The sequence below is a fragment of the Pipistrellus kuhlii genome, unplaced genomic scaffold (assembly GCF_014108245.1).
Source record: "Pipistrellus kuhlii isolate mPipKuh1 unplaced genomic scaffold, mPipKuh1.p scaffold_m20_p_26, whole genome shotgun sequence".
Lineage (NCBI taxonomy): Eukaryota > Metazoa > Chordata > Mammalia > Chiroptera > Vespertilionidae > Pipistrellus > Pipistrellus kuhlii.
Genome location: NW_023425525.1, coordinates 8,539,256 through 8,561,173, shown reverse-complemented (window position 1 = coordinate 8,561,173; position 21,918 = coordinate 8,539,256). Strand labels below are relative to the sequence as shown.

The window sequence follows — 21,918 nt, the reverse complement described above, 5'->3', positions numbered from 1 at the left end:
GATGACGCGGACTAACTAGTACCCCCGAAGTCAGTACTCACAGGGCGGTCAGTCATCCTGCACAGAGTGGTAAAGACCTTGAGAGGCCCGATGCCCGTGTCCCCGTGCTGCTAACCAGCGTCCTTTACCGGTCTATGCGGTGCCAGGTTTTTCTCACCTGGGGGCTTCTCGGTGGTGGTTTTGCTGATTCCAAGGGCCCCCCCCATCCCACCCCCACCCCCACCCCCCTCCGTGAAGAGCTGAGTGCTGCCCGGTGTTCTAGGTGCAGGAAGCCTGAGATGTGCCTTAAGGATAAAGCGTGTGTTAGATCAGCTCCATTCTGTCACGAGGAGCAGTGCTGTCGGCCACGAGTTTGCTGTCAATGACTCAACCATACACTGATGGTCAATGGTTCAACTTTGCGATTTTTCAACTTTATGACGGTGTGAAAGCGATAGTCATCCAGTAGGAACCGTACTTTGAGCTTTGAATCTTGAGTTTTGATATTTCCCTGGCTAACCACGTGCAGTGTGGCAGTCTCCCGGGACTCGGGGTGGGGACCGGGCACGGAAGCTGCCAGGCAGCCCCGCATGACAGGCCAACAACCCCTCCCCCAACCCCCCCTGGTCTCCTGTGTCAGCATTTCTGGATATTGTGTGTTGTGTTTTCGCATCCCATCAGTCTACAAAACGCCCATCTGTGGCTCCGACCTGAGGTGAGAAGAGGGAGAAGGCGATGTCTCCTGAGATGAAACTCAGTTATGTAACAAGGGAAACAGAAGTGTTCTGAGCAAGTTTGAAGGAGGCCAGGCTGGCCTGGCTGGCTTGGCTCAGTGGTTGACCTATGAATCAGGAGGTCATGGTTCAATTCCCGGTCAGGGCACAGGCCTGGGTTGTGGGCTCGATCCCCAGTGTGGGGTGTGCAGGAGGCAGCCGATCGATCAATGGTTCTCTCTCCTCATTGATATTTCTCTCTCTCTCTTTCTTGCTCTCCTTTCCTCTCTGAAATCACTTCTTGTATAATAAAAGCCTAATATGCTAAGTAGCTAAGTATCTGGTCGTCCATTCAACCAATCAAAGCATAATATGCTAATGGTAGGCTAAGGCTGCTCAACAATTCGCTATGATCTGCACTAACCACCAGGGGGCAAGAGCTCTGGCCGGTTGGTTAGCTTGCTGCTGGGATCCAGCCGATTGGGACAGAGTAAAATGGGCTGGGCATGCTCTGGAGCCCTCCCACTGTCCCTCCCCAGCTGGCCAACCTCCCGCACCCCTCCCCAGCCCCAATTGTGCACCGGTGGGGTCCCTCAGCTTTCCTGCACCCTCTCCCAATCCAGGCTGAGGGATGCCCTCCCCCAAGTGCACAAATTTTGTGCACCAGGCCTCTAGTAAAAATATAAAAAGAAACAAATAAACAAATAAGGAAGCGAGGCTAAGCTGTGACATTCAGTAGATTAAATGTGTCCAACACCCGCTGCCTCTGCCAGGGGACTTCCCTGACTGCTCTGCCCCACGGCCGACCCCTGACATTTGAACCCCCACAGCCCCACTGGCCTGAGCTCAGGCTTGGTGGGGGGCACACATGGGGAGTCTCCTGTGTGCCCTGTGTGAAGATCCCCCCACCCTCTAAGGCACATGTGTCAAACACAAGGCCCGCGGGCCAAATCCGTCCCGCCAGGCCTTGCAATGTGGCCTGCACCTCGCTGTCATCACTGCACTCCTCTGCGTTTCCATCACAATGACAGTTTATGACTGTTCAGTAAACCATTCGGCCCGCGATTTAGGCTGGATTTTAGATTTTGGCCCCTTCTCTGATTGAGCTCGACACCCCTACTCTAAGGGATTCCACGGGGTCCTGCCCACCTCCTCAGCCCTGTCCTCCAGGCCACTTCCTGTGCCCCATCGACCCAGAGCCAAATCCCAAGAAACCCCTTTGCACACAGCTGCTCCTCCAAAGCCCGACCTCAGCCCAGCAGTGTGTGCTCTGGCAGCTGCTCCTCCACCAGATCTTTTCTTTCTTCCAACACTACTCATCCTTTTCGGCCCAACACCCGCTGCCTCTGCCAGGGGACTTCCCTGACTGCTCTGCCCCACGGCTGACCCCTGACATTTGAACCCCACAGCCCGCTGGCCCGAGGCCCACAGCCTCCATGCTCAGCAGCGCACAGCGCCCACGCAGGGCTTAGGCCTCCTGGCTGTCCTGTACCCTGTGGTCCTGGGCCCAGGCCAGCCAGAGGCCGTGCAGGGGACCAGAGGCTGAGGCCAGAGCCCGAGGTGAGGACTGGAGGCTGTGCTCGGTGAGGAGTCCAGTTGGGCCCAAGTTCAGTCGGAGGAAGGGGCTGCAGAAAGAGCTGGGGTTGTGGGTGGGGCTTGGGCTTGGCCCGGGGTCGAGGCCAGGATGGAGCGCCAGGTCGGCCTGTGCTGAGTCAGCCGGTGTTGGAGGCAAGTTTGTTCCCATGGCTGCCGGGCTGAGCGGCTGCCAGGGCCCTTCGCCTCCGCCTGACGCCACAGGCCCACGGACACCAGGAGGGGCCCTGCCTGGCAGGGAGCTGTCCGGCCAGAGCCCAGAGCTGCTCCGTGCCAGCGCCAGGCCGGCCTGAGCTGTGGGCCACAGCGGAGCGTGGTGACGCCACCACAGCCAGCCTTTCCCATCCGGTAACCATGGGAATGCGCGCAGGGCTGCGGATGCTTATGCAACACCTCGAGGCAGGGAAACAGCCTGGCCATCAACACCAGCCCTCTGCCTGCTCGCCCGCCTGCTCCTGGGGACGCCTGCAGGGAGGTCTGTGAAAGGGGGAGGGAGGGTGTCATCCCACCTGCCATCCCAGGATCCACTCACTCTCTCACACACACACACACACACACACACACACACACACACCCTTTCTCTGGAAGGGATGTTGGGGCTAGGATGGCCCTATGGGTCTGGGGGAAGAGGTGGTTGTGGGGGTGGGCAGAAGAAACTAGGGGAGAATTCTGACAGATGGGGAGCTGGCCACGTGAGAAGCTCCAGCCACGTCCTGCCAGCCCTAGGACCAGACGTCCACTCAGAGAGACGGGCCAGCTGCCCGGCAGGCTGCTGTCACTTCCCACAGCTGGAAGCAGGGCCTTGGAAAGAGAAAGACAGTCCGAGACAGGAGCAGAGAGGTAGGGAGTGAGAGAGACAGGGGCACAGAGACAGGGAGAGGGAGACAGAATCTGAGACACACAGACACAGACATACACACAGATACACAGAGACACGAAGAGATACGGAGAGACACAGAGCAGGGAGAGCACCAGAAGAGAAGTATCCACACACACACTCACACAGAAGGGAGAGAACAGACTGTCAAAAAAATAAAAAAATAAATAAATAAATAAATAAATAAATAAAAAACATTGCAGCTCCTTGCTGGTTTCCAAAGCCTGACTCCCCCTGTGAAGACAGCCCAGTTCCTAATGGTCCCACTGCGATTTCGCTTTCCCACCCTCCTCGTTCCTGTCGGGACCCCCATCCCCCCTGCGCCCCCACAGACCAGCCTGCCTGTGGAGGGCAGCAGCCGGCAGCGGGGAGGAGTCAGGCCCTCGGCCAGCCAGGCAGCAGCACAGCGCACCAGGACCTCAGGCGGCCCACCTGTCCGGGGAGCGCCCACCCCTCCAGGGACCGCTGTGCGGTTACTCACTCTGCTACCTTCTGCCGGAGACACAGCAGCTCATACCGTGAGGCTGAGGAGGGAGCACCAGGCACTCTGCACGGTGGTCCTGAGAGCCAAACCCCTTCCCCGCCAACGCTGCCACTGGCCCTGGCTTCCTCGCCTGCCCTCTCCCACACCTGACGCCTCTTGAGTGCGAATATCCTGCGTGTTTGTTTGCAGCTGTGCTTGTGGCTCCAGCGGCTAACTAAGCAAATATTTATCAAGGGGTTGAACGGGCCACTGGCAAATTCAAACAATGGAGATCTCACTTTAGGCCCTTCTGACTTGCAAGCCCACCACCCTCTCCTGCACACCCTTCCTAGAAGCACTACTCCCCAAGCTGAGATGAGCTACACTCTTGCTCCCTGCCCAGCAGATGGTGGTGCTTGGCCTGGGGGAAAGGGGGGAATCTAGGGTCTATTAAACCATCCTGGGCCCCCACCTCCAGGAAGCCTCCCCTGGCTGCTCCTGTCCTCACCCACACCCTGTCCTCTGAGCTTCCACCGCCCAGAGTCTGAGCCCCACACACCTGTTCTTATTCACACCCAGGTTATAGCTCATTGGTGATCTCCCCAACATCTCTGGGGGGGTTCTCCAGGGACAGGAAATGGGCCCCTTATTGTTATTCTTGCCCCCTCTCCTCCCCACAGTGTAGAGGATCCCGGGCTGTCCATAGCAGGAGGGAAGCTTCTTCCTTCCCCTTAGGAAATTCCTTTCAGGACCCGAGTAGAATCTGGCAGGAAGAGGCTGCAGTGGATGATGGGAAACCCTGCTTTCCCGAAACAAAACCAGGGGCCCAGGGAAACCTGTTTCTGCTCTGAACCCTGCATAGACTAGGGCCTCATCCCCGGAGCGGATTCAGCCCAGCCAGGGTCCTTGGCCAGCTCATTCTGCCACCTGGTGGCTAAGTAGGGCATTGCTCATCTCAACTCCCCCACTGCCTGCAGTCCAATGTCCCTTCTGGAGTCATCAGAATCATCTAATGACTGACTCCTTACCGCACAAAGGGGGTGCTGATTCTCCAAAGTGGGGAGAGATTGCCAGTAAAGGGATCAGTCCAGAAACTCTCACTGTAGCCTCAGTCCAGGGATCCCCATGGTGGAAGAGACTAGAAAGTGCAGGAATTTGCGGCTCCAGTCGAACCAGAAAGAAACAAGGAGCCAACCCCAAGCCATGGGTAAAGCTTCTAGAGAAGGGACAGTCACATGAGTGAACTCCCACCACTGCCACCACCACCAACTCACTGCTAACACTGACCGCTAACTTCCCATTAACACTAACCCCTATTGACTGCTAACTAACACTAACCCCTGACAGCCAACTAACCACAAATACTAACCCTTGACTGCTAACTTCCCACTAACACTAACCCCTACTGACTGTTAACTAACGCTAACCCTTGACAGCTAACTACCACAAATACTAACCCCTGATTGCTAACTAACACTAATCCCAGGCTAACTATCCACTAACACTAACCCCTACTGACTGCTAACATGAGTATCAGTAGCAGTTAAACTCTGAGAGACCACTCTATCAGGCAGACAAAGACATTAATGATACTAGCGATGTAGAAACTAGCTTTCTTACTTGGCTTATACAACAATTAGAGGCCTGTTGGATTAAATTTGGGCACAGAAGGAGGGGGTCCCCCAGCCCCGCCTGCACCCTCTCCAATCTGGGACCCCTCCGACATCCCTCTTGCAATCTGGGACTGCTGGCTCCTAACTCCTCAGCTGCCTGCCTGCCTGCCTTATCAGCCCTAACTGCCCTCCCCTGCCAGCCTGACTACCCCTAACTGCTCTCCTCAGCTGGCCTGATCACCCCTAATGACTCCCCCCTGCCGGCCTGATTGCTCTAACCACCTCTACCTCGTCCCCTGCCATTGTGTCTTTGTCCGGAAAGAAGGCTGGATGACTGGAAGATGTCTGGTCAACCGGGTCTAATTAGCATATTACCCTTTTATTAATAGATACTTGGGCCAACTTTTCCTGGAGGAAATTTGCAACCTGGAATTAAAAGACTTGCTATGTGAATGACATTCGCTCAAACGTTTATACTTTTTTGAGATGTGCATGAAGAATTGTATGCAAGAAAATTTATCACAACTTTTATTTAAAAAAATTGGGAGCACCCTCCAGTAATAGATTGGTTGCATAATGATTGGCTAAATAAAGAATATTAGACTTCGGGGGGGGGGGGAGACGGGACATATGTAATACTTCAAAACAATAAAGAATTTAAATTAAAATTCTGCTGCAACCACCCATTTGCTCTTTTTAATAATTTCATTGAGACATAATCCACATGTCATAAATTTCATCCACTTAACGTATCCAATTCAGTGGTTTTCAGTACATTCACCGCAATGGGCAACCATCACCACCACCTAATTGTAGGCCGCTCCATCACCCCTAAAAGAAACTCACAGCCTTCAGCAATCAGTCCCCACTGTCCTTCCTCCCACCCCTGAAAACTTAACTACTGTCTATCTCCATAGATTTGCCTATTCTGGACATTGCACATAAATAGAATCACACACCGTGTGGCCCTTTGTGACTACCTTCTCTCACTGGCATACTGTTTTCAGGCTTCGTCCCTATTGTATTTTGTATCGGTGTTTCTTTTTTTTTTTAACTATAATATTCCATTGTGTTAATGTGCCTCATTTTGTTTACCGATTCACCAAGTGATGGACATCTGGCAAATATGAGTAATGCCGCTATGAATACCCATGTTTGTACATAGACATGTGGCTTCAGTTCTCCTGCCTACACGCCTAGGAGTGGGTCGGCCGGGTCCTATGGCAACTCATTGTTGGACTCTTGGAAGAACTGCCAGACTTTTCACCTAAGCACCGGCACCATGTGACCCTCCTGCCAGCAATATCCACGTTCCAATTCCCCACATCCTCATGAACACTTGTTTTTGCAAATTTTTTTTTCTTCATTTTAGCCATCCATCCTCGTGGGTGTGAAATGGTATGTCATTGTGGTTTTCTTTTGCATTTTCCCAGTGACTAAAGATACTGAGCATCTTTTCATGGGCTCATTGGCCATTTTTAAAAAGCATGTATTTTTATTGATTTCAGAGAGGAAGGGAGAGGGAGAGAGAGATAGAAACTTCAATAATGAGAGAGAATCACTGATTGGCTGCCTCCTGAATTCCCCCCACTGGGGACTGAGCCCACAGCATGGGCATGTGCCCTGACCAGGAATCGAACCGTGGCCTCCTGGTTCATAGGACAATGCTCAACCACTGAGCTACACTGTCTGGGCTCATTGGCCATTTTTAAATTGTGTCTGTTGCCTTGGCCAGTTTGGTTCAGTGATCAGAGTGTCAGCCCAAGGATTGAAGAGTCGAAGGTTCGATTCCTGGTCAAGGGCATGTACCTCAGTTGCAGGCTCCATCCCTGGTGCTGGTGAGGGCCTGTACAGGAAGCAACCAATTGATGTGTCTCTCTCACATTGACAACATTTTTCCTCTCTCTCTCTTTCTCTCTCTCTCTCTCTTCCTCACCCCCCTCTCTCTTGCCTCCACTCTAAAAAATCAATAGAAAAAAAATACCCTCAGATAAAGATTTAAAAAAAAATGTGTATCTTAATCTTAAGCATAAGAAACAAGATACAAATGTATAAATATAATATGACCTCAGGATGTTTTGAAAATGTATAGAAAACCTTTTTTCAGAAAACACAAAAAATATCCATGGTGACTCCTTTGGTAATGAGGTTATGGCTGGTTTTTATTTTCTTTTTTAATCCCTTTCCTAGCTCCCAACACTATGCACTGAGTCTGAATTACTTCCATGACCTGAGACTGAGGGAAGGAATGCATGGTAGGGCGTCAGACGGGGGCTGCACCTTGACCTTGGTGTGACCCTGGCTTTCTGTGGCCGCATCTCCTTTCTCTGGAAGCCCCGAGACTAAAGCAGAGGGTGTCCTGCAGAGGAGGGTGGCGGGAAGGCTCCCTGGCGGCCGGGGAAGGGCCGAGTCTGAGGGCCCATCTGCTCTGGGTGACCAAGACAGGGAGAGGTTTCTCTCTGGTCCGCAGTGCCCGCTCCTGCCTGATCTCTGTCCCGAAATCTCCCTCCACCGCCACCAGCTGACAAAACCCCACAGACAGCGCCCAGGACTCCTTTTCCTCCCTCCTGCCACGGACTAGGGTGGGGGAGGGATGGGCCGTGACAATGCGTGACAGCAGGCTGGGGGCACAGGAAGGCGACCTGGACTGGAGGAAGCGTCACCCTCGAGGAAAACCTTCCCCGGGAACCCAGGCATCCCCAGAAGAACAGCCCAAAAGGCTAACGGGCACAAGGAGAGATGCTCACTCTCTAGTCATCGGAGAAATGCAAATTCAAACCACGGAGATCTCACTTCACGCCCATCTGACTTGCAAACGTTAGAAAGCTGGGTCCCGCCAAGCGCTCCGCGCTGCTGGTGGGAGCCCAGACTCCGCAGGCGCCCTGCAGCGCCATCTGTCACTGCCGTCACTCTCAGAGGAGCCCTCACTGACGGCCGGGGCACGGCTGCTCCCAGGTCCCTGGGCGTTCACCTGGAGGGAGGGGGCGACACCGCGTGGCACCGGACAGCTGCCAAAACACGGGACCAGATGTGCCCACGGCACCCCTGGGGGGAGAGGTCTCTTAAAACCCAGGGCGGCGGGGAGAGGCATTGACGCCAGACGTCAGGCACATAGCCGACCGCGGGTGTGTGAGCTAAAAGGACAGACACACAAAACGCTCCCTGTTTCGCAAGAGCACTCAGAAACACAAACGTTCGCATAAACACGTGGGGATGTTTGCCCGCAGAAGGAGGGAAGGGGAGCGGAGCGGGAAAGCAGGGCGAGTCCGTGTCCCAGGGGATTGAACAAGGCGGTCCCTGCAGACAGGCCACGGGGGTGCGTGGCGTGGACCGAGGAGCGGTGCACGCGCTTCCAGACTCAGGCATTCACGCACACGGGTCTATGCATCACACGTTTATTGGCTCCTCCGGCCTCGACGGACAGCTCGGGCGCTGGGAGGAGGCCCATGAGAAGAACAGAGACAGAGGAACCCGGGGCACCAGAGTCAGACACACAGGGACCCGGGGGAAAGAGCCAGGGCTGGGCAGCAGCGGGGGTGGGGCTGTGAACTTGGGGCTCCCAGGAGGTCCCACTCCTTCGGGACGTGCTGGACCCGCAGTAGCTGCCCAAGGTCAGGTGCAGCCTGCAAGCACGTGACGTGGGCCAGCCTAGCACACAGATGTCACCGCCTTGGTCCTCGGGCGGAAAGCCACTGTCCACTGGGCATGGGTCCTCCGGGCTGGCAGGAGCTCGGGGTTGTGGCCGTGCCATCGTCGTGAGAGCTCGGTCCTCACCTCCAGGGACAAGGGGGAACGTGAGAAAGCTCCCACCGCCGCTCCTCGACTCCACCCCAGGGGCCTGCGAGTGCGGGAGAGGCCACGCAGGAGAGACAGGCAGGCTCCCGACGGGAGAAGCCACAGTTGGCACAGCCACGGCTAAGTACTGCCCCTGACGGGCACTCCTTCCTCCTTCCTGGATGTATTTCTGGCCATGCCCTTTAGCTCCTGTCTCTACTTTTAGCACTGCCTTTGTCCGGGCCCGGATAAAGACACTGATGGGTGCTTTCTCGAGTTTCTGGCCAGGTAACTACTCTGTCCTCCCTGAATAGCTTGGACCCATGGTCGGCAAACTTATCAGTCCACAGAGCCAAATATCAACAGTATGACGATAGAAATTTCTTTTGAGAGCCTAATTTTTTTTTTAACTTAAACTTCTTCTAACGCCACTTCTTCGAAACAGACTCGCCCAGGCCGTGGTATTTTGTGGAAGAGCCACACTCAAGGGGCTAGACCATCCCCCGTGCTGGGGTTCAGCCCGCCATTGCCCACGGAGCTGAGCTGTGGCCCCTGGGAAACCTGCCCAGAGAACATGGCCTCAAGGGAGAGGTGGCCCCTCCCGCCGCCTGAGGACCTGCTGTGCAGAGACTGACAGTCACGGAAAGCTAAGTGGCCTGGGAGGGGAGGGGAGGGGAGGGGAGGGAGGCGGGTAGGGAAAGGTCTGCATCCTCACTTCTCATGGGGCTGTTGGGGCAGAGGGAACTGAGGCTGCGGTGAGGGCCAAAGGGCCACAGATTTCTGTTCAACATCAAGGTGAGCTGTCCGGCCCCAGAAAGGGCTATTCAGAGGGAGCAAGCTCCCCGTCACCAGAAGTATGTAACCATCTGGTTCTCACCACCGCTTCCTGGGAATCGGTGGAATCCCCTTTACAAGTGTCTGTGGAATCCTCCTTCCACAAGCCCCGCTGGCTCAGCCAGAGCCGTTCCTCTCCCTGTAGCCCCAGCCCATCGCCAGGGTCTGGAGTGTGAGCAGAGAGGATCAGAGGAGAGGGGGCCAGTCAGACACAGGGGTTGCAGTGAGGGGAGGGCAGTGCCCCACAGCGGGGGGAGGGGGTTGTGAGGATGGAGGGGGGTGTTGGAGGGGTAAAGGGGGGGTTGTCAGGCACATGCACCCAGGTCTCCAGCAGAAAGCAGAGCCCACTACAAACGCATGGCCACTAGAGGGAGCCCCCAGCTTTGCCTGTGACCACAGGGCCGGGCCTGGCCATCTGGAGCCCTGAGTTCAATCCTCCCACCTCTCCCCACAGAGCCGGTCTGTCCTAAGGAAACTGTGCCAGGTGTCTTCTGCTGGGGTGTTTCGTTGGCTCCTCTGCCATCTCTCCGTGTGTCTACGTGGCAGAGACACCATCTATTTCGTCTGTGCTGTGCGTATCCACCTCTGTCTCGGCTGTTCTCTCCCCATGCCCCTGGCTCTGCTCTCCATCATCCCACCTGTTTCTGCATCCTTTTCTTTTTCCCTAGGTCCCTGTATGTCTACCTCTGACTGTCTTGGTTCCTGCGTCTCTTTTCTCTTCCTCCTCTCTGGATCTGGCTTATTCCCTCTCCCACTCTCCTTTTATTCGGTTTTTAGGAACACAGGGCCCACCCCTGATCCCTCTTCTGATCCTAAAAGGCCTGCCCTGCCCCCTGCTGGATGGCGAGTAAAGGTGGCCCAGCCAGGAAGAGGGATGGGTAAACGATGTTAATGGGAAGCATTCAGGTTCAGCTGGATCCAGCTCAGGACAGATTCCTACCCAGGATCACAGGAGTCAAGGTTTGGCCTGAGCCGGGATGGGCAGGGTCTGAGCAGGAGGCAGGAGTCTTAGGACGGTGGCAGGGAAGTATCGATGAGAACAGCCCGGAAAGTCACCTACCTCTTGGTTGAGGAAGCAATACAGGACGGCCACAATGAAGCCCTGTGGGGCCAAAGAGAAAGGACCCGTCAGAATACCTCTGCCTGGCCTCAAGGTGTTTGTGGTCTTTCTACTCCCTTCCCCTCCCAGGCAGTGGTGTGAGCCGGGTCTTTGAGGAAAAGGGAAGGCAGTTGCGTCACTTACTATGTGCCAGGCCATAGCCTCATGTAATCGTTCTAGCAAGCCTGCCGATTCTGTACTGTTGTCTAATTTCTCAGACTTTCTTATCTGTGCATCCCCTAGTATTGAGCGCAGAGCCTGGCATCTGATGTGTGCTGAGCGAGTACTGAATAGATTGGATGGATGGATGGATGGATGGATGGATGGATGGATAAATGGATGGATGGATGGATGGATGGATGATGGATAAATGATGGATGGATGGATGAATGGATGGAAATTGGATGGAATGGATAAAGGGATAATGGATATATGGATGGATGAATGAAATGGATGGATGGATAAATGGATGGATGGATAAATGGTAGATAAATGGTAGATAAATGGTGGGTAGATAGGTACAGGGGTGGCTGAATGAATAGGGAGATGGACAGATAGAAAAGTGGGCAGATACTGGTAGTTAAATAAATAGATGAGTGGCTGGAAGGAAGAACAGCCAGCTTCGCTGCCCTGGCAGCAGCCTCTTCCTCGCACCAAGGAGGCAGAGTGCCCGTGGGGCCTCACCTGAAAGGAGCCCAGCCCCAGCTCCAGCGGGAGGCGGAGGCCCAGGCCAGCGCTGTCCGGCAGGAAGTTGAAGATGATGTAGTGAATTCCAAACAGTGGGATGAGGAGAAGGGTGGACTTAGAGAGACGCCTGCAGGAGAGGACAAGCCTCAGGCTCCCGAGGCTAGAATTCCAAACTTCCACCTGCCCCCGCCCACTCTCTCTTCTCTTCCCCTCCCCCCCAGCTCCGCATATCAACACTACACCTTGGGGAACACCATGCCCCCTGCATGCACCCTGGACCTCCTTGCTTTGGGCCCCTGGATCCTGCCACTCCCTGTGCCAAATGCTCCTCTCCATTTATTCCAGCCAAAGTCCAAGCATCTTTCAAAGTCCAGCTCGAAGACCACTTCCTCCAGGAAGTCTTCCCTGACCACCCACAACCCCCTCTAGAAAGGATCTCCTTCTGCAGGCTCTTGGAGACATTGATCCCAGCACTCATCAGCCTATCTGGCCTGGAGACTGGCTGTTTGGAGCCTCTGTCCTCCCCACCCTACGATCTCCTGGGAGGCAGGGGCCAGAGCTAGTCTGTCTCGGGGCCCATGGGGAGGAGCACAGGCCAGGTCCGCGAATGGCTCATTGCGGGTAAAACAGAACCACCCTGACTCATGCCCCAGGTATGCCCGGGGATCCCCCATTACGTGCGTGCACGTTACCAGTACTGAGACGGGGCGTGGAGGCTGCCCTGAGCTGGCTCCAGCTTCCTCAGCAGGATGCGAATAATATTGAGGAAAAGCCCAAAGTTCATCTGGAAGCAGAGGTGCGGGAAGGTGGAAGGCGAAGGTCAGGGGTGGCCCCGGGGACCCGGGGTGGAGTCTCTTTGGGGAACCAGAAACCCCGAGTCCTGGAGATGAGTGGCCAGATTACAGAGCTGTGCAGGAGGGCGGGTGCACAAGTCATTGCTCTGGAACGTGGAGCCTGAAGCCCGGGAGGTCCACGTGCCCACTTCTGAGGGAGGGGGCTCAGGGCCCCCCGTCTCCACCCTGGGCCAAGGTGGGAGGTCAGGCCTTGCCATCCTGCGTTCAGCTCCTCCAGGGGCTCCTCCGGCCAAAGCACCGGCCTTCACCTCGCACAGTTGCTGAGTCGGGGGGATGGGCACATTGGCCAAGGCCACACCAACCAGTCCTGGCTGCCCTAGTTCCTCTTGGGAGCAGGTGGGAGGTGTCAGCCGCAGCGGTGCCCCCCTGCCCACCCCACCTCTCACTGCAGATGTAGATGCAACCAGGCACCAGCCCCGTCCCGAGTCTGAGCCAGAAGGGGCCTGAGTGCTGACCGAGATCACCCCCTGGTTTTCCCAGTGGGACTGGGTCCAGAGAGGGCCTCACAGCTGGAGTCCTATTTCCCACTATGTAGGGCCCCTCGGTGGACCGGGGGAGGGGTTGCTGGCTAAAGCAAGAGGACATTGGCCCCAGAAACCAACCCCAACAGAGAGGACGATGGGCCCTTTGATGATCCACCAGTAAGGGGAGCTGTCGTTCAGGTCCCAGCACCTGTGGAGAGGATAGGCCAGGGCTGAGGCTGGTGGCCTTTGCCATGGTAACCCATGCGCCTCCCTCCTCCCCACCCTCTGCCTGCTGGCCTCCTGGCTTCCGGTTCTGGCTCTGGGGCCTCCCGGCCCTCCGTCCCCACCACAGACTATCTTGTTTCTCAGAGTTGGGCCCCTTTCAGAGGGGCGCCCCAATCCATGCCAGGCTCACCCACTGTCTCCACCTAGAAGGATAAACTCCTGGAAAGTCAGTCTGTTTGCTAACTTCTTGCTGCTGCCAGCACTTCCTGTTCCAGGAGGCCCCCACGTACACCCACCCCTACCCTCAGATCTCCCTGAACTCCAAACCCTAAGAATCTGAGGCCCCTTCCCCCTCAGGCTCCCATCCCTTTGGTGCTACCACATTGCCAAGCCTGGGAGATCCTGAGGCTGGGCGGGGCCCTCCTCCTCCCCCACGCTGCCTGAGAGTCCAGCCCACGCCCCCCGGGGACTTGGCACAGGGGTGACAAGGAGGTCCCCCAGACTCACGCAGTGTCCTCGAAGGCCAGCTTGCAGCCCACCCACGTGCCAGTGAAGAGCAGGGGCAGCCCTGTGGGGCGCAGAGGGAGGGTCTGCATCTCGGCCTGGAGACCTGCCCCCGCCTCCCACCACCAGGGCCCACACCACACAGGGTACAATGGAGGCGGGACCGGGGCAGAGCCCAGGGGCCTTTTCCCAGCAATCTCTCCAGCGCTCCTGAGTGGCTGCTGGGAATCCCCACCTTCCACCTCACCCACCAGCTCTGGGGACCCACCCACCCCAGCCGGCGAGCACCAGCCGCCAGAAGGCCCTCTTGGTGCTGGGCGATGTGGAGGCCAGGAGGCAGGTCAGGTAGACGGCTTCCGCCGACAGCCAGCTGAAGTTGGTCATGGTGGCGAAGTGGGAGCCGGCCACCGAGGCCTTGCACAGAGCCTGCGGGCCGGAGCACCCATGGGAGCCCGCCCACAGCTCCCTCCCCACCCCAGGGCCCCTCCCCCTGGCTGCCCCAAAGGGGATGCGGGGCTGGCACGTGGTGGCTGAGGGCACAGACGTGGGACCCGACCGCCTGGGCTCACATTGACCCCCTACTAGCCGGTCACCTCCCCAGGCCTTGGCCTTGCGTTTGTCAAAGGAAAACGTCCAGCAGCTCTCTCGTGGCCGCATGGGACCGGGTGGAAACTAGATATGACTGCCGCTACCTTCACTCTCTTGAGCCCCGTCAGTCCCCAGAGCTGTCGGCTGGGAACTCCATGTATTCATGCACGGCTCTGTCCTTCAAACATGGGCACATGCGCCCACACCTCCATCCCGGCCTCCGACCCTGCAGGACCCCTCAGCTGCCAGGGCAAGCACCACCTCTGAGCTCAGGTGGCCAGGCTTGGCCCCAGTCCCACCACTGAGCAGCCAAAGGCATTGCCAATTGTCACCCACAAAAGAACCAAAATGGAAATGAGTGCGGGAAAGGTGACGATACATGCAAAGCACTCAGTGTAAATCCCAGCACAGAAGCGCTCCACGTACACCATCATTATCATTTCTCCCATTGACGCCGGTCATCACTGGTTCGCTCGTTCGCTTATCCATCCATTTCCAGCACCATCTTCCGGCGCCTTCTAAGGGCTGGGCCTGCACGCTCCCCCCAACTGCCTTTGCTTTCCGTCTCCCCGCACTCTCCCACCTCCCCTCCCCCATGATGACCTCCCTGCTTCTTGAACATACAGGTTCTCCTGTGTGTGCGATGCTCTCCCTGGTCCTCCCAGGTCACAGGTCCTCCCTCCCCTCCCCCGTCACTGCTGCCCACCCAGCTCCAAGCCGTCCCTCCCTGAGGTCCTCCCTCGCTCTCCCCCAGCTCTCAGCTCCCTCCAGTCGGTGCCCCCATAACCTGGTCCATTCTGTGCCCTCGGAGGGAGGCACCCACTCAGCCCAGGCCCTCACCATGGACGGACGGATGGATGGATACTCAGGGGCAGGGTGAAATGAAACGGCTGGCGGAGTGGCATGGTCTAGGGTGGGGTATGAGTGGAGAGCGGACCATGGAAATAGCATGGACGGGCACCCTGGTCCGGGAAAGGGCACGAGGCTTTGGGGTGGGGAGGTGGGGCGGTTCCTGTTCCCTAGTGGGCAAGGCCCAGCCCAGCTTAGCCAGCGGGCCTGGGCAGGCTCCTAGCCGCCCGCCGCCCGCCCGGCGCCCCATCCACCAGCCCGGCGCCCCACTGCGGTGGTTACGGTGGAGACACTGCAGTGGTCCGTGTCCTCGCCATGGAAGAGGGCGGCGTCCCTCAGGAACACGGCGCCCGCCTTGAGGATGAAGGTGGCGAACAGCTGGGTGTGGATGTAGTTCCGCGGGCAGCGGAGCCTCCTGCAGGGGCGGAGGGGTGAGCAGCAGATGGCGATGGGAGAGGGCAGCAGGGCAGGCGGGAGGAGGCTGAGCAGGGCGGAGGAGGGGAGGGAGGAGCCCAGTGGGCTTGGCTGGATTGCATGCCATTGGGCTGGGCTGACCTTGAGTGTTAGCCGGGCAGGACAGCTGACTAACCCCCGGCCGGGGCTCAGGGAAGGTGAGGGGACAGGCACCCCCAGTCCCTGCCTTCAGGGAGCTCATAGTCTGGGGACAGGGGCGCAAGTGGCAGGATCCTGCCCAGGGGAGCCCCCGGGAACTATGGAGAACAGCACAGGCCAGGTCATGGGGCTCAGACCCTAAAGCCTGATTCGGGAGGAGGGGAGGTGGAACTTAAAAAGGTCCGTGGTCAAAGGGTTGAAACAATCAAGAAGGGGTGCAGGAGGAGGCAGGGAAGATTGCTAAGAGAGGGAGGGAGCTGGGCTTTGCTGTAAACACACGGGGGAGAAAGGAGGCAGGCTTCTACATTCACAGCAAGTACAACCCGCTCCCCGTGAGCAAAGCTGAGCGCTGGGAGGGCATGCCGGGAGCGGTCTGCGCGTGGGGAAAGGAGGGAGAGTTAGACATCCACGTGACCAGGCGCAGAGCCAGGCTCCGTGGACAACGGGGAGGCAGCCCAGGTCTCCGAGCAGGTGACGACGCAGAGGGCGAACCTGAGGGCCACCAGGATGGCGATGGCCAGCAGGAGGGCCGCGGTGGAGACGCTGTGGCCCAGGGTGTAGATGACCTTCACCGTGGAGAAGTACGATTCCTGGGGAGAGCAGAGACGGAGAGAGGCAGACACTGTGTCTGTGGGGGAGGGGAGCTCCCGTCTGGGGCCAGGGGTGTCCGTGGGGCCCCAGCAAGCTCCCCGTGGACTAACGGCGCGCGTCCTCTGCCTGACCCTCTGCGGGTGACAGCGGGCGGGGCAGGGATGCTCTCTGCTCTCGGGCTGGGTCCGCGGCTGCAGAAACTCCGCATTCCTGGGCATCGAGGACGCCCAGGAGGGCCTTGGCTTGTTTATGGACATCCCGCTTGCTTGTCGGCTCGGGAACACCATGTCCTCAATCACAGGGAAAAACTCACTCCCGACTGAGTGTGTTGTCCACGTCCAGCGTAGACCCCGGGGACAGAGACAGGGGTGCAGGCAGAGGATGGAGCCAGGGCTCGGCCCCTTGGGAGGAAGAGGGGGGCAGGCGATCACGGCCCCTCTGACTCAGCCTTTTCACCAGAGAAATGGTCAGACGCATGCTTTCCCCTGCAGGGCTGAGGGCAGGCCTGTGGGGTGACGGGCGTGGAAGCACCTCAAAAAGCCTTGCCCCGCCGAAACCGGTGTGGCTCAGTGGATAGAGCGTCGGCCTGTGGACTGAAGGGTCCCAGGTTCGATTCCGGTCAAGGGCATGTACCTTGGCTGCAAGCACATCCCCAGTGGGGGGTGTGCGGGAGACAGCTGATGGATGTTTCTCTCTCATCGATGTTTCTAGCTCTCTATCCCTCTCCCTTCCTCTCTGTAAAAAAAAAAAAAAAAAAAAAAAAAAAAAAAAAAAATTCAATAAAAAAATATTATAAAACAAAAAGACTTGCTCCATTCAGAGGTGTGGGCGTGTCAACTGCCATAGAGGGCGTGGTTTCCCTCTTACCCACACCACAGCCCTCAGCGCGCTGCCCACAGCTGAGGACCAGACGGGGCAGGAGCTGTTCCAGGACTGTGACCGGAATCACCAGAGCCCCCTGCCCTGGGGGCCTGGGCACAGGGAGGGTGGCCAAGGAGGGGGTGGCCAGCACATCTCCTGCCTGTCCTCCGTGTCTCCCCCCTCCTACAACGTGGCCCGCCTGCCACCCTTGGGCAGTGTCTGCAAACTACCTGGCTTGCAGACACTGCCTCCTTCTGGACACCTGCTGTAACTGCCATCCCAGCCCGCTGGCTGCAATGGAAAGGCAGTCCCTCCAGGCACAGGGTCCGGCACCCACACAGGCATCCATGGCCATCTTTCCTGCAAGAGGCTTCTTACCTCCTCTGTGGGCAGCTCGAGGGGCACGGGGCAGGCCACCGGGTATGGCGGGAAGGGCTCGGACCAGCCGGTGATGGTGCAATCGCGCTGCACGGCGCCTGGGGGTGGGCAGACGAGGGGGTGGGGAACAGAGGCCTGGTCACACCTTCTCCCGGGAGGGATGGGGCACCTCGGCCACCGAATGACCCTGGAGGCGGCAGTGAGAGGTCCTGCCCGGGACACACCCGGGCCTTCCTCTCTGGCCTGGAGTCACCACGGGTCAGATGGAGTGTCATTCCCTCGGGAGGCAGAGTCCTGAGCTGTGTGCCCAGGGCCCTAAGGGCAGGGGGAGAAGGAGGGACTGGCCCCCCGGACACCCAGGCCAGGGAGTGGAGGCAGAGTAGTGAGGGCCCCCACCCCATTAGGCAGGCTCTGCCCACTGCACCCCACAGCCAGCCCCCCTGCTCACATGCAGGGAATGATTCGATTGGTGCCAGGCCCTGGTCTAGCACCTCCAGTGCTCCGCTCAGGAGCCCTCACCCCTGCGAGGTCACAGGCCAGGAAGCTGGAGGGGGGGGAGGTAAGCAGCCTGACTTGCCCAAGGTCACACTCAGGAAGAGGAAGCTATTGAAAGGCAGGTCTGCCAGCCCTCACCAGGGAGTGTCTGCCACATTCCTCTGGCATCAGCAGAGGAAAACACTGACCCCAGTCCCCCCCCCCCCCCCCCCCCGCAGCCCCTCACCTGGCTCTGAGCTGAAGTGAGAGAAGAAGGCCGGGCAGGGCAGGGTCACCCACTCGCCAGAGCCCGCCTTGGGCCAGCACAGCAGCCCGTCCCAGGTCACGGGGCAGCCTAGAGGGGTGGGCAGCGTGGATCAGCCCAGGGACAGCCCGCAACACCCTGAGCGTGAGGCTGGGGGCGACAGAGAAATCAAAGAAGCCACCCCCACCCCCCTCCAGCCCGTACCCCGTACCCCAGGTGGCGTTGGACTCCCCCTCTGCTGCCTGCAGACACGCACTCTCATCCTCTCTCAGCTGGGCAATGAGGTCACACTCGGGGTGCACATGGCCCAGCACCTGCAGGAAGGAGTCAGTGGGGTGGGCCGAGCTCATGGGGTGCCCTTCTGGGAAGGGAAGGGAAGGGAAGGGAAGGGAAGGGAAGGGAAGGGAAGGGAAGGGAAGGGAAGGGAAGGGAAGGGAAGGGAAAGGAAGGGAAGGGAAAAGAAGGGAAGGAGGGAGCATGGGGGTCAGGAGTTCTCCAAGCCATGGTGCCGCCTGCTTGGTGGGGAGAGACTCCCGCCCTGGGAAGGGCAGTGGGGACCTCCTGGGCTCCAGCTCACACCCCTGTGCCCCCGAGGCTCTGGAGCGCAGCCAGAGGCAGGAGGGGCTGGCTGGCTACTCACGACTGGAAATGGGCTCAGCAAGCAGAGGGTGCCAGCCCCCCAGGCCTTGCTGTCCATGCTGGGAGCTCGTAGGGTCCCCTCCACCAGCCTCTGAGCCTGGCCCTGGCCCCTCCCCTCCCGGTGGCCGACTGCACAGGAGCAGCCGCAGAGGGGACAGCCAGCTGAATATTCAGCGGGACTGCAGGACGCCGTGCCCAGCTCCGCCGGCTGGCATGGGACTCCGTGTCCCCAGCTGGGAGGGGCTGAGCCCTGCCACTCCGCCTGTAGGTCCCCTCGGCGTCTGTCCTGACAGCAAGGGCCCGGGAGGTGACAACAGGCTTCATCTTGCCCCAGAAAGTGGATATTCTTTGCGACCCTGCTGGACCATTCTGGGGAGAGTCCTCACCCCTCCCCATCCCCCATGAGGGAGGCTCAGAGAAGTCAGGGAGCTCCTAGCCTCAGCCAGGCCTGGAGGGTGGGCTCAGGGCTGCAGGACCCAGGAGGGTCAGGGCAAGGAGTCATTGGGTCTGGATGGAGAGTGGTGGTGGTGGGGGAGGTAGTGATCACGCCCCTGCATAAGCTGGCAGGACGTCATTTCACAAGGGTGCCAGCCTGTGTGGCGAGGGGAAGCCCATGGGCAGCCAGGCCCTGGGCTTGAGGATGGAGAGCCAATGCAGAGGGGAGTCCAGGGCCCCTCGGGGCAACAGGGCACGGGGCTTGCACAGCCTTCAGGTACTGGCCATGCGGAACGGGGCAAGACTGTTAGCAACAGAAACGGAGGACGTCCACAGCCCTCAGCCATTCTTCACACCTGGCACCTGATGGCTCTGATCTGTTCAGACCTCAAAGCGGGGAAGCCCCGTGGCCATGCTGAAGGCAGGGCTCCGAATGGCCCTGGTGCGCGTGGCATTTGGAATCTGAACGCATTTTCCCCGGGTCCCGTGGTCCCGGCGTGGGAGGTGCTGACAGTGGTGTTCCCGGAGCTGGCCAGCTGGACGCCCGTGACCCCAGACGTGTTTACAGCTGTAGCGAATCATGAATGATGGAGGTCCCTCGCCCGCCACGTCTGGTCTGAGGGATGGTTTGCATCAAAGGGGTTTTATGTTTCTTTTCCATCTGTCTTCGTCGGCAACAAGGTGTTGAGGGAAGTATATTAAAAAGAAAACACGAGCCCCCCAGAGCCCCCGAGCCCCCACCTTCACACGAACATTCACATGTGCTTCCCCGTGAACAAGGCTCAGGGGGGCGCCAGGCACGGGTCCAGGTCCCTGCAGAGAGGGCCTCTGCCACAGACGGGGTTGGGGTGGCGGGGGACTCACAGGCGGGGAGGGCAGAGCCCTGAGAAGGTGACTCAGGGAAAGCTAAAACCTCTGTCCTTCAGCTACAAAGAGGCAAGAGCCCAAGGACAAATGTTACCAGTAATACCTATTGATCGTTAGTGTCTGTGTCGTTAGCATTAATGATGATTAGTAATTGATATTGATACTTAATAAGCATTATAATTATCTGAATCAGTGGTACTTAACAGGGAACAATTTATCCCCCAGGGACTATTCCTTGATATTTGACCGTTTTCTTGATCACAGCCCAGGGTCAAGGTCAAGGGTAAGTGGGAGGGAGAAGCGGGAAGGTGCTCCTGACTGGAAAGGACAGGAAGGAGGGATGCAGGTGAGCATCCTACCATGGACAGGATGGGCCTCGCACGGTAGCAGGAGTTATCTGGTTCCCAGAGACAGTGGGATTCAGGTTGAGAGCCGTTCCTGCTTTCAAAGGAGCCCCAAGCCCATGACCCTGCTGAACAGGCCGGGTCACTGAATTCCCATCTTATCTCTGAATCTCCTCACAGTTCAAATTCTGCCCCCACCACTTGCTCACTGGGTGACCTTGGGCACATTATTTCACCTTTCTGAGACTCAGTTTCCCCACCTGGAAAATGGGACGATACCTTGCGAGTAGGGTTGATTGGATGAGTAGTCAAGGAAAGGCATATGAAGTACCTCGTACAAAGCCTGGCCCAAGGGGATAGTCATTAACGGCAGCACGGAAAAGGATGAACTCTCAGCAAATGAGGTTAGAACAATGAGGCTTTGTAAGGACAAAACAAGGTTAAGTCTCTAGCTCATATTTGCAAAATATAAATTCTAGATGTTTTAAAGGCCTAACCATAAAGCAACAAAATAAGATTGTCTTCCCAATGATGGAAATTTGTTTTTATGACTGTAGAAGAAGGAAGACCTTTCTAAATAAAAAATGAAAATTATAGATTAATAAGTTTGACCACATCAACATTTTATTTTTAAAAAATGTATACTCAAGAATGGACAAATAGGTAAGACTACAAGCAAGCCACAGACTGAAAGAATATTTGAGACCAATAACGACAAAGAGATAATATTAAAAATATTTTTAAAATGCATACAAATCAATAATAAAGAGAAAAATAACCCAATAGAAAGTGAGCAAAGGTTATAAACAGACAATTAAAAAAAAAAAGAAAACAGTAAAATGCAAGACCAATAAACAGAAAGAGATGCTCAACATTAGCAATATGCAACAAAAAAATAATTGAAGTAATAATGACTACCCTTTTCACCTACCATACTGCATAAAACTGTCATGTCTGATAATGTGATATTTGGAAATAATGTGGGGAAATGGCACTTCTCTGCTGTGCAGATCGGAGTGAACACTGATTGATAGACCCACTTTGCAAAGCACCGTGATATGATCTATTGAATCGATAATTGAACATGTCCTACACCCCAGAAGTTCCACTGTTGGGTCTTCGCTCCAGAGGGCAGCATTGTTTATAATACATAGAAGAAAAGAAAAAAGAAAAAGAAAAAAAAAAACAAAACAGAAAACAACACAAAAGTCCAACAGCAAAGGAATAGCTAAGTAAGATGTAATATATTCCCACAAATGAGACCTTGTAGGACATTAAAAGGGTGAACTAAATCTAGTTATATCAACATGGAGAGAGTTCAAAATAACACATTTGA

General features: G+C 56.9%; 1 protein-coding gene across 1 annotated transcript; it reads right to left on the bottom strand.

The window, feature by feature from the left end:
- Positions 1-8,624: 8,624 nt before the first annotated feature.
- GHRHR (growth hormone releasing hormone receptor) lies at positions 8,625-19,034 on the bottom strand. The gene is made up of 13 exons (XM_036453752.2): positions 18,938-19,034; positions 18,509-18,611; positions 18,280-18,387; positions 17,559-17,656; positions 16,221-16,318; positions 15,399-15,531; positions 13,952-14,105; positions 13,683-13,743; positions 13,089-13,158; positions 12,325-12,416; positions 11,630-11,759; positions 10,907-10,948; positions 8,625-9,012 (listed from the first exon to the last, which is right to left on the bottom strand). The coding sequence occupies exons 1-13, from the start codon at positions 18,992-18,994 to the stop codon at positions 8,887-8,889; spliced, it is 1,272 nt and encodes a 423-aa protein (XP_036309645.1). The 5' UTR covers positions 18,995-19,034; the 3' UTR covers positions 8,625-8,886.
- Positions 19,035-21,918: the final 2,884 nt, after the last annotated feature.

Coding starts and splice junctions, on each gene's coding strand:
- GHRHR (XM_036453752.2), bottom strand. CDS start 18,994: ATGGACAGCAAGGCCTGGGGGGCTGGCACCCTCTGCTTGCTGAGCCCA. Junction 18,388..18,508: donor GGAGTCCAACGCCACCTGGG/GTACGGGGTACG, acceptor CCACCCCTCTAG/GCTGCCCCGTGACCTGGGAC. Junction 12,417..13,088: donor CCATCGTCCTCTCTGTTGGG/GTTGGTTTCTGG, acceptor CTCTGCTTCCAG/ATGAACTTTGGGCTTTTCCT.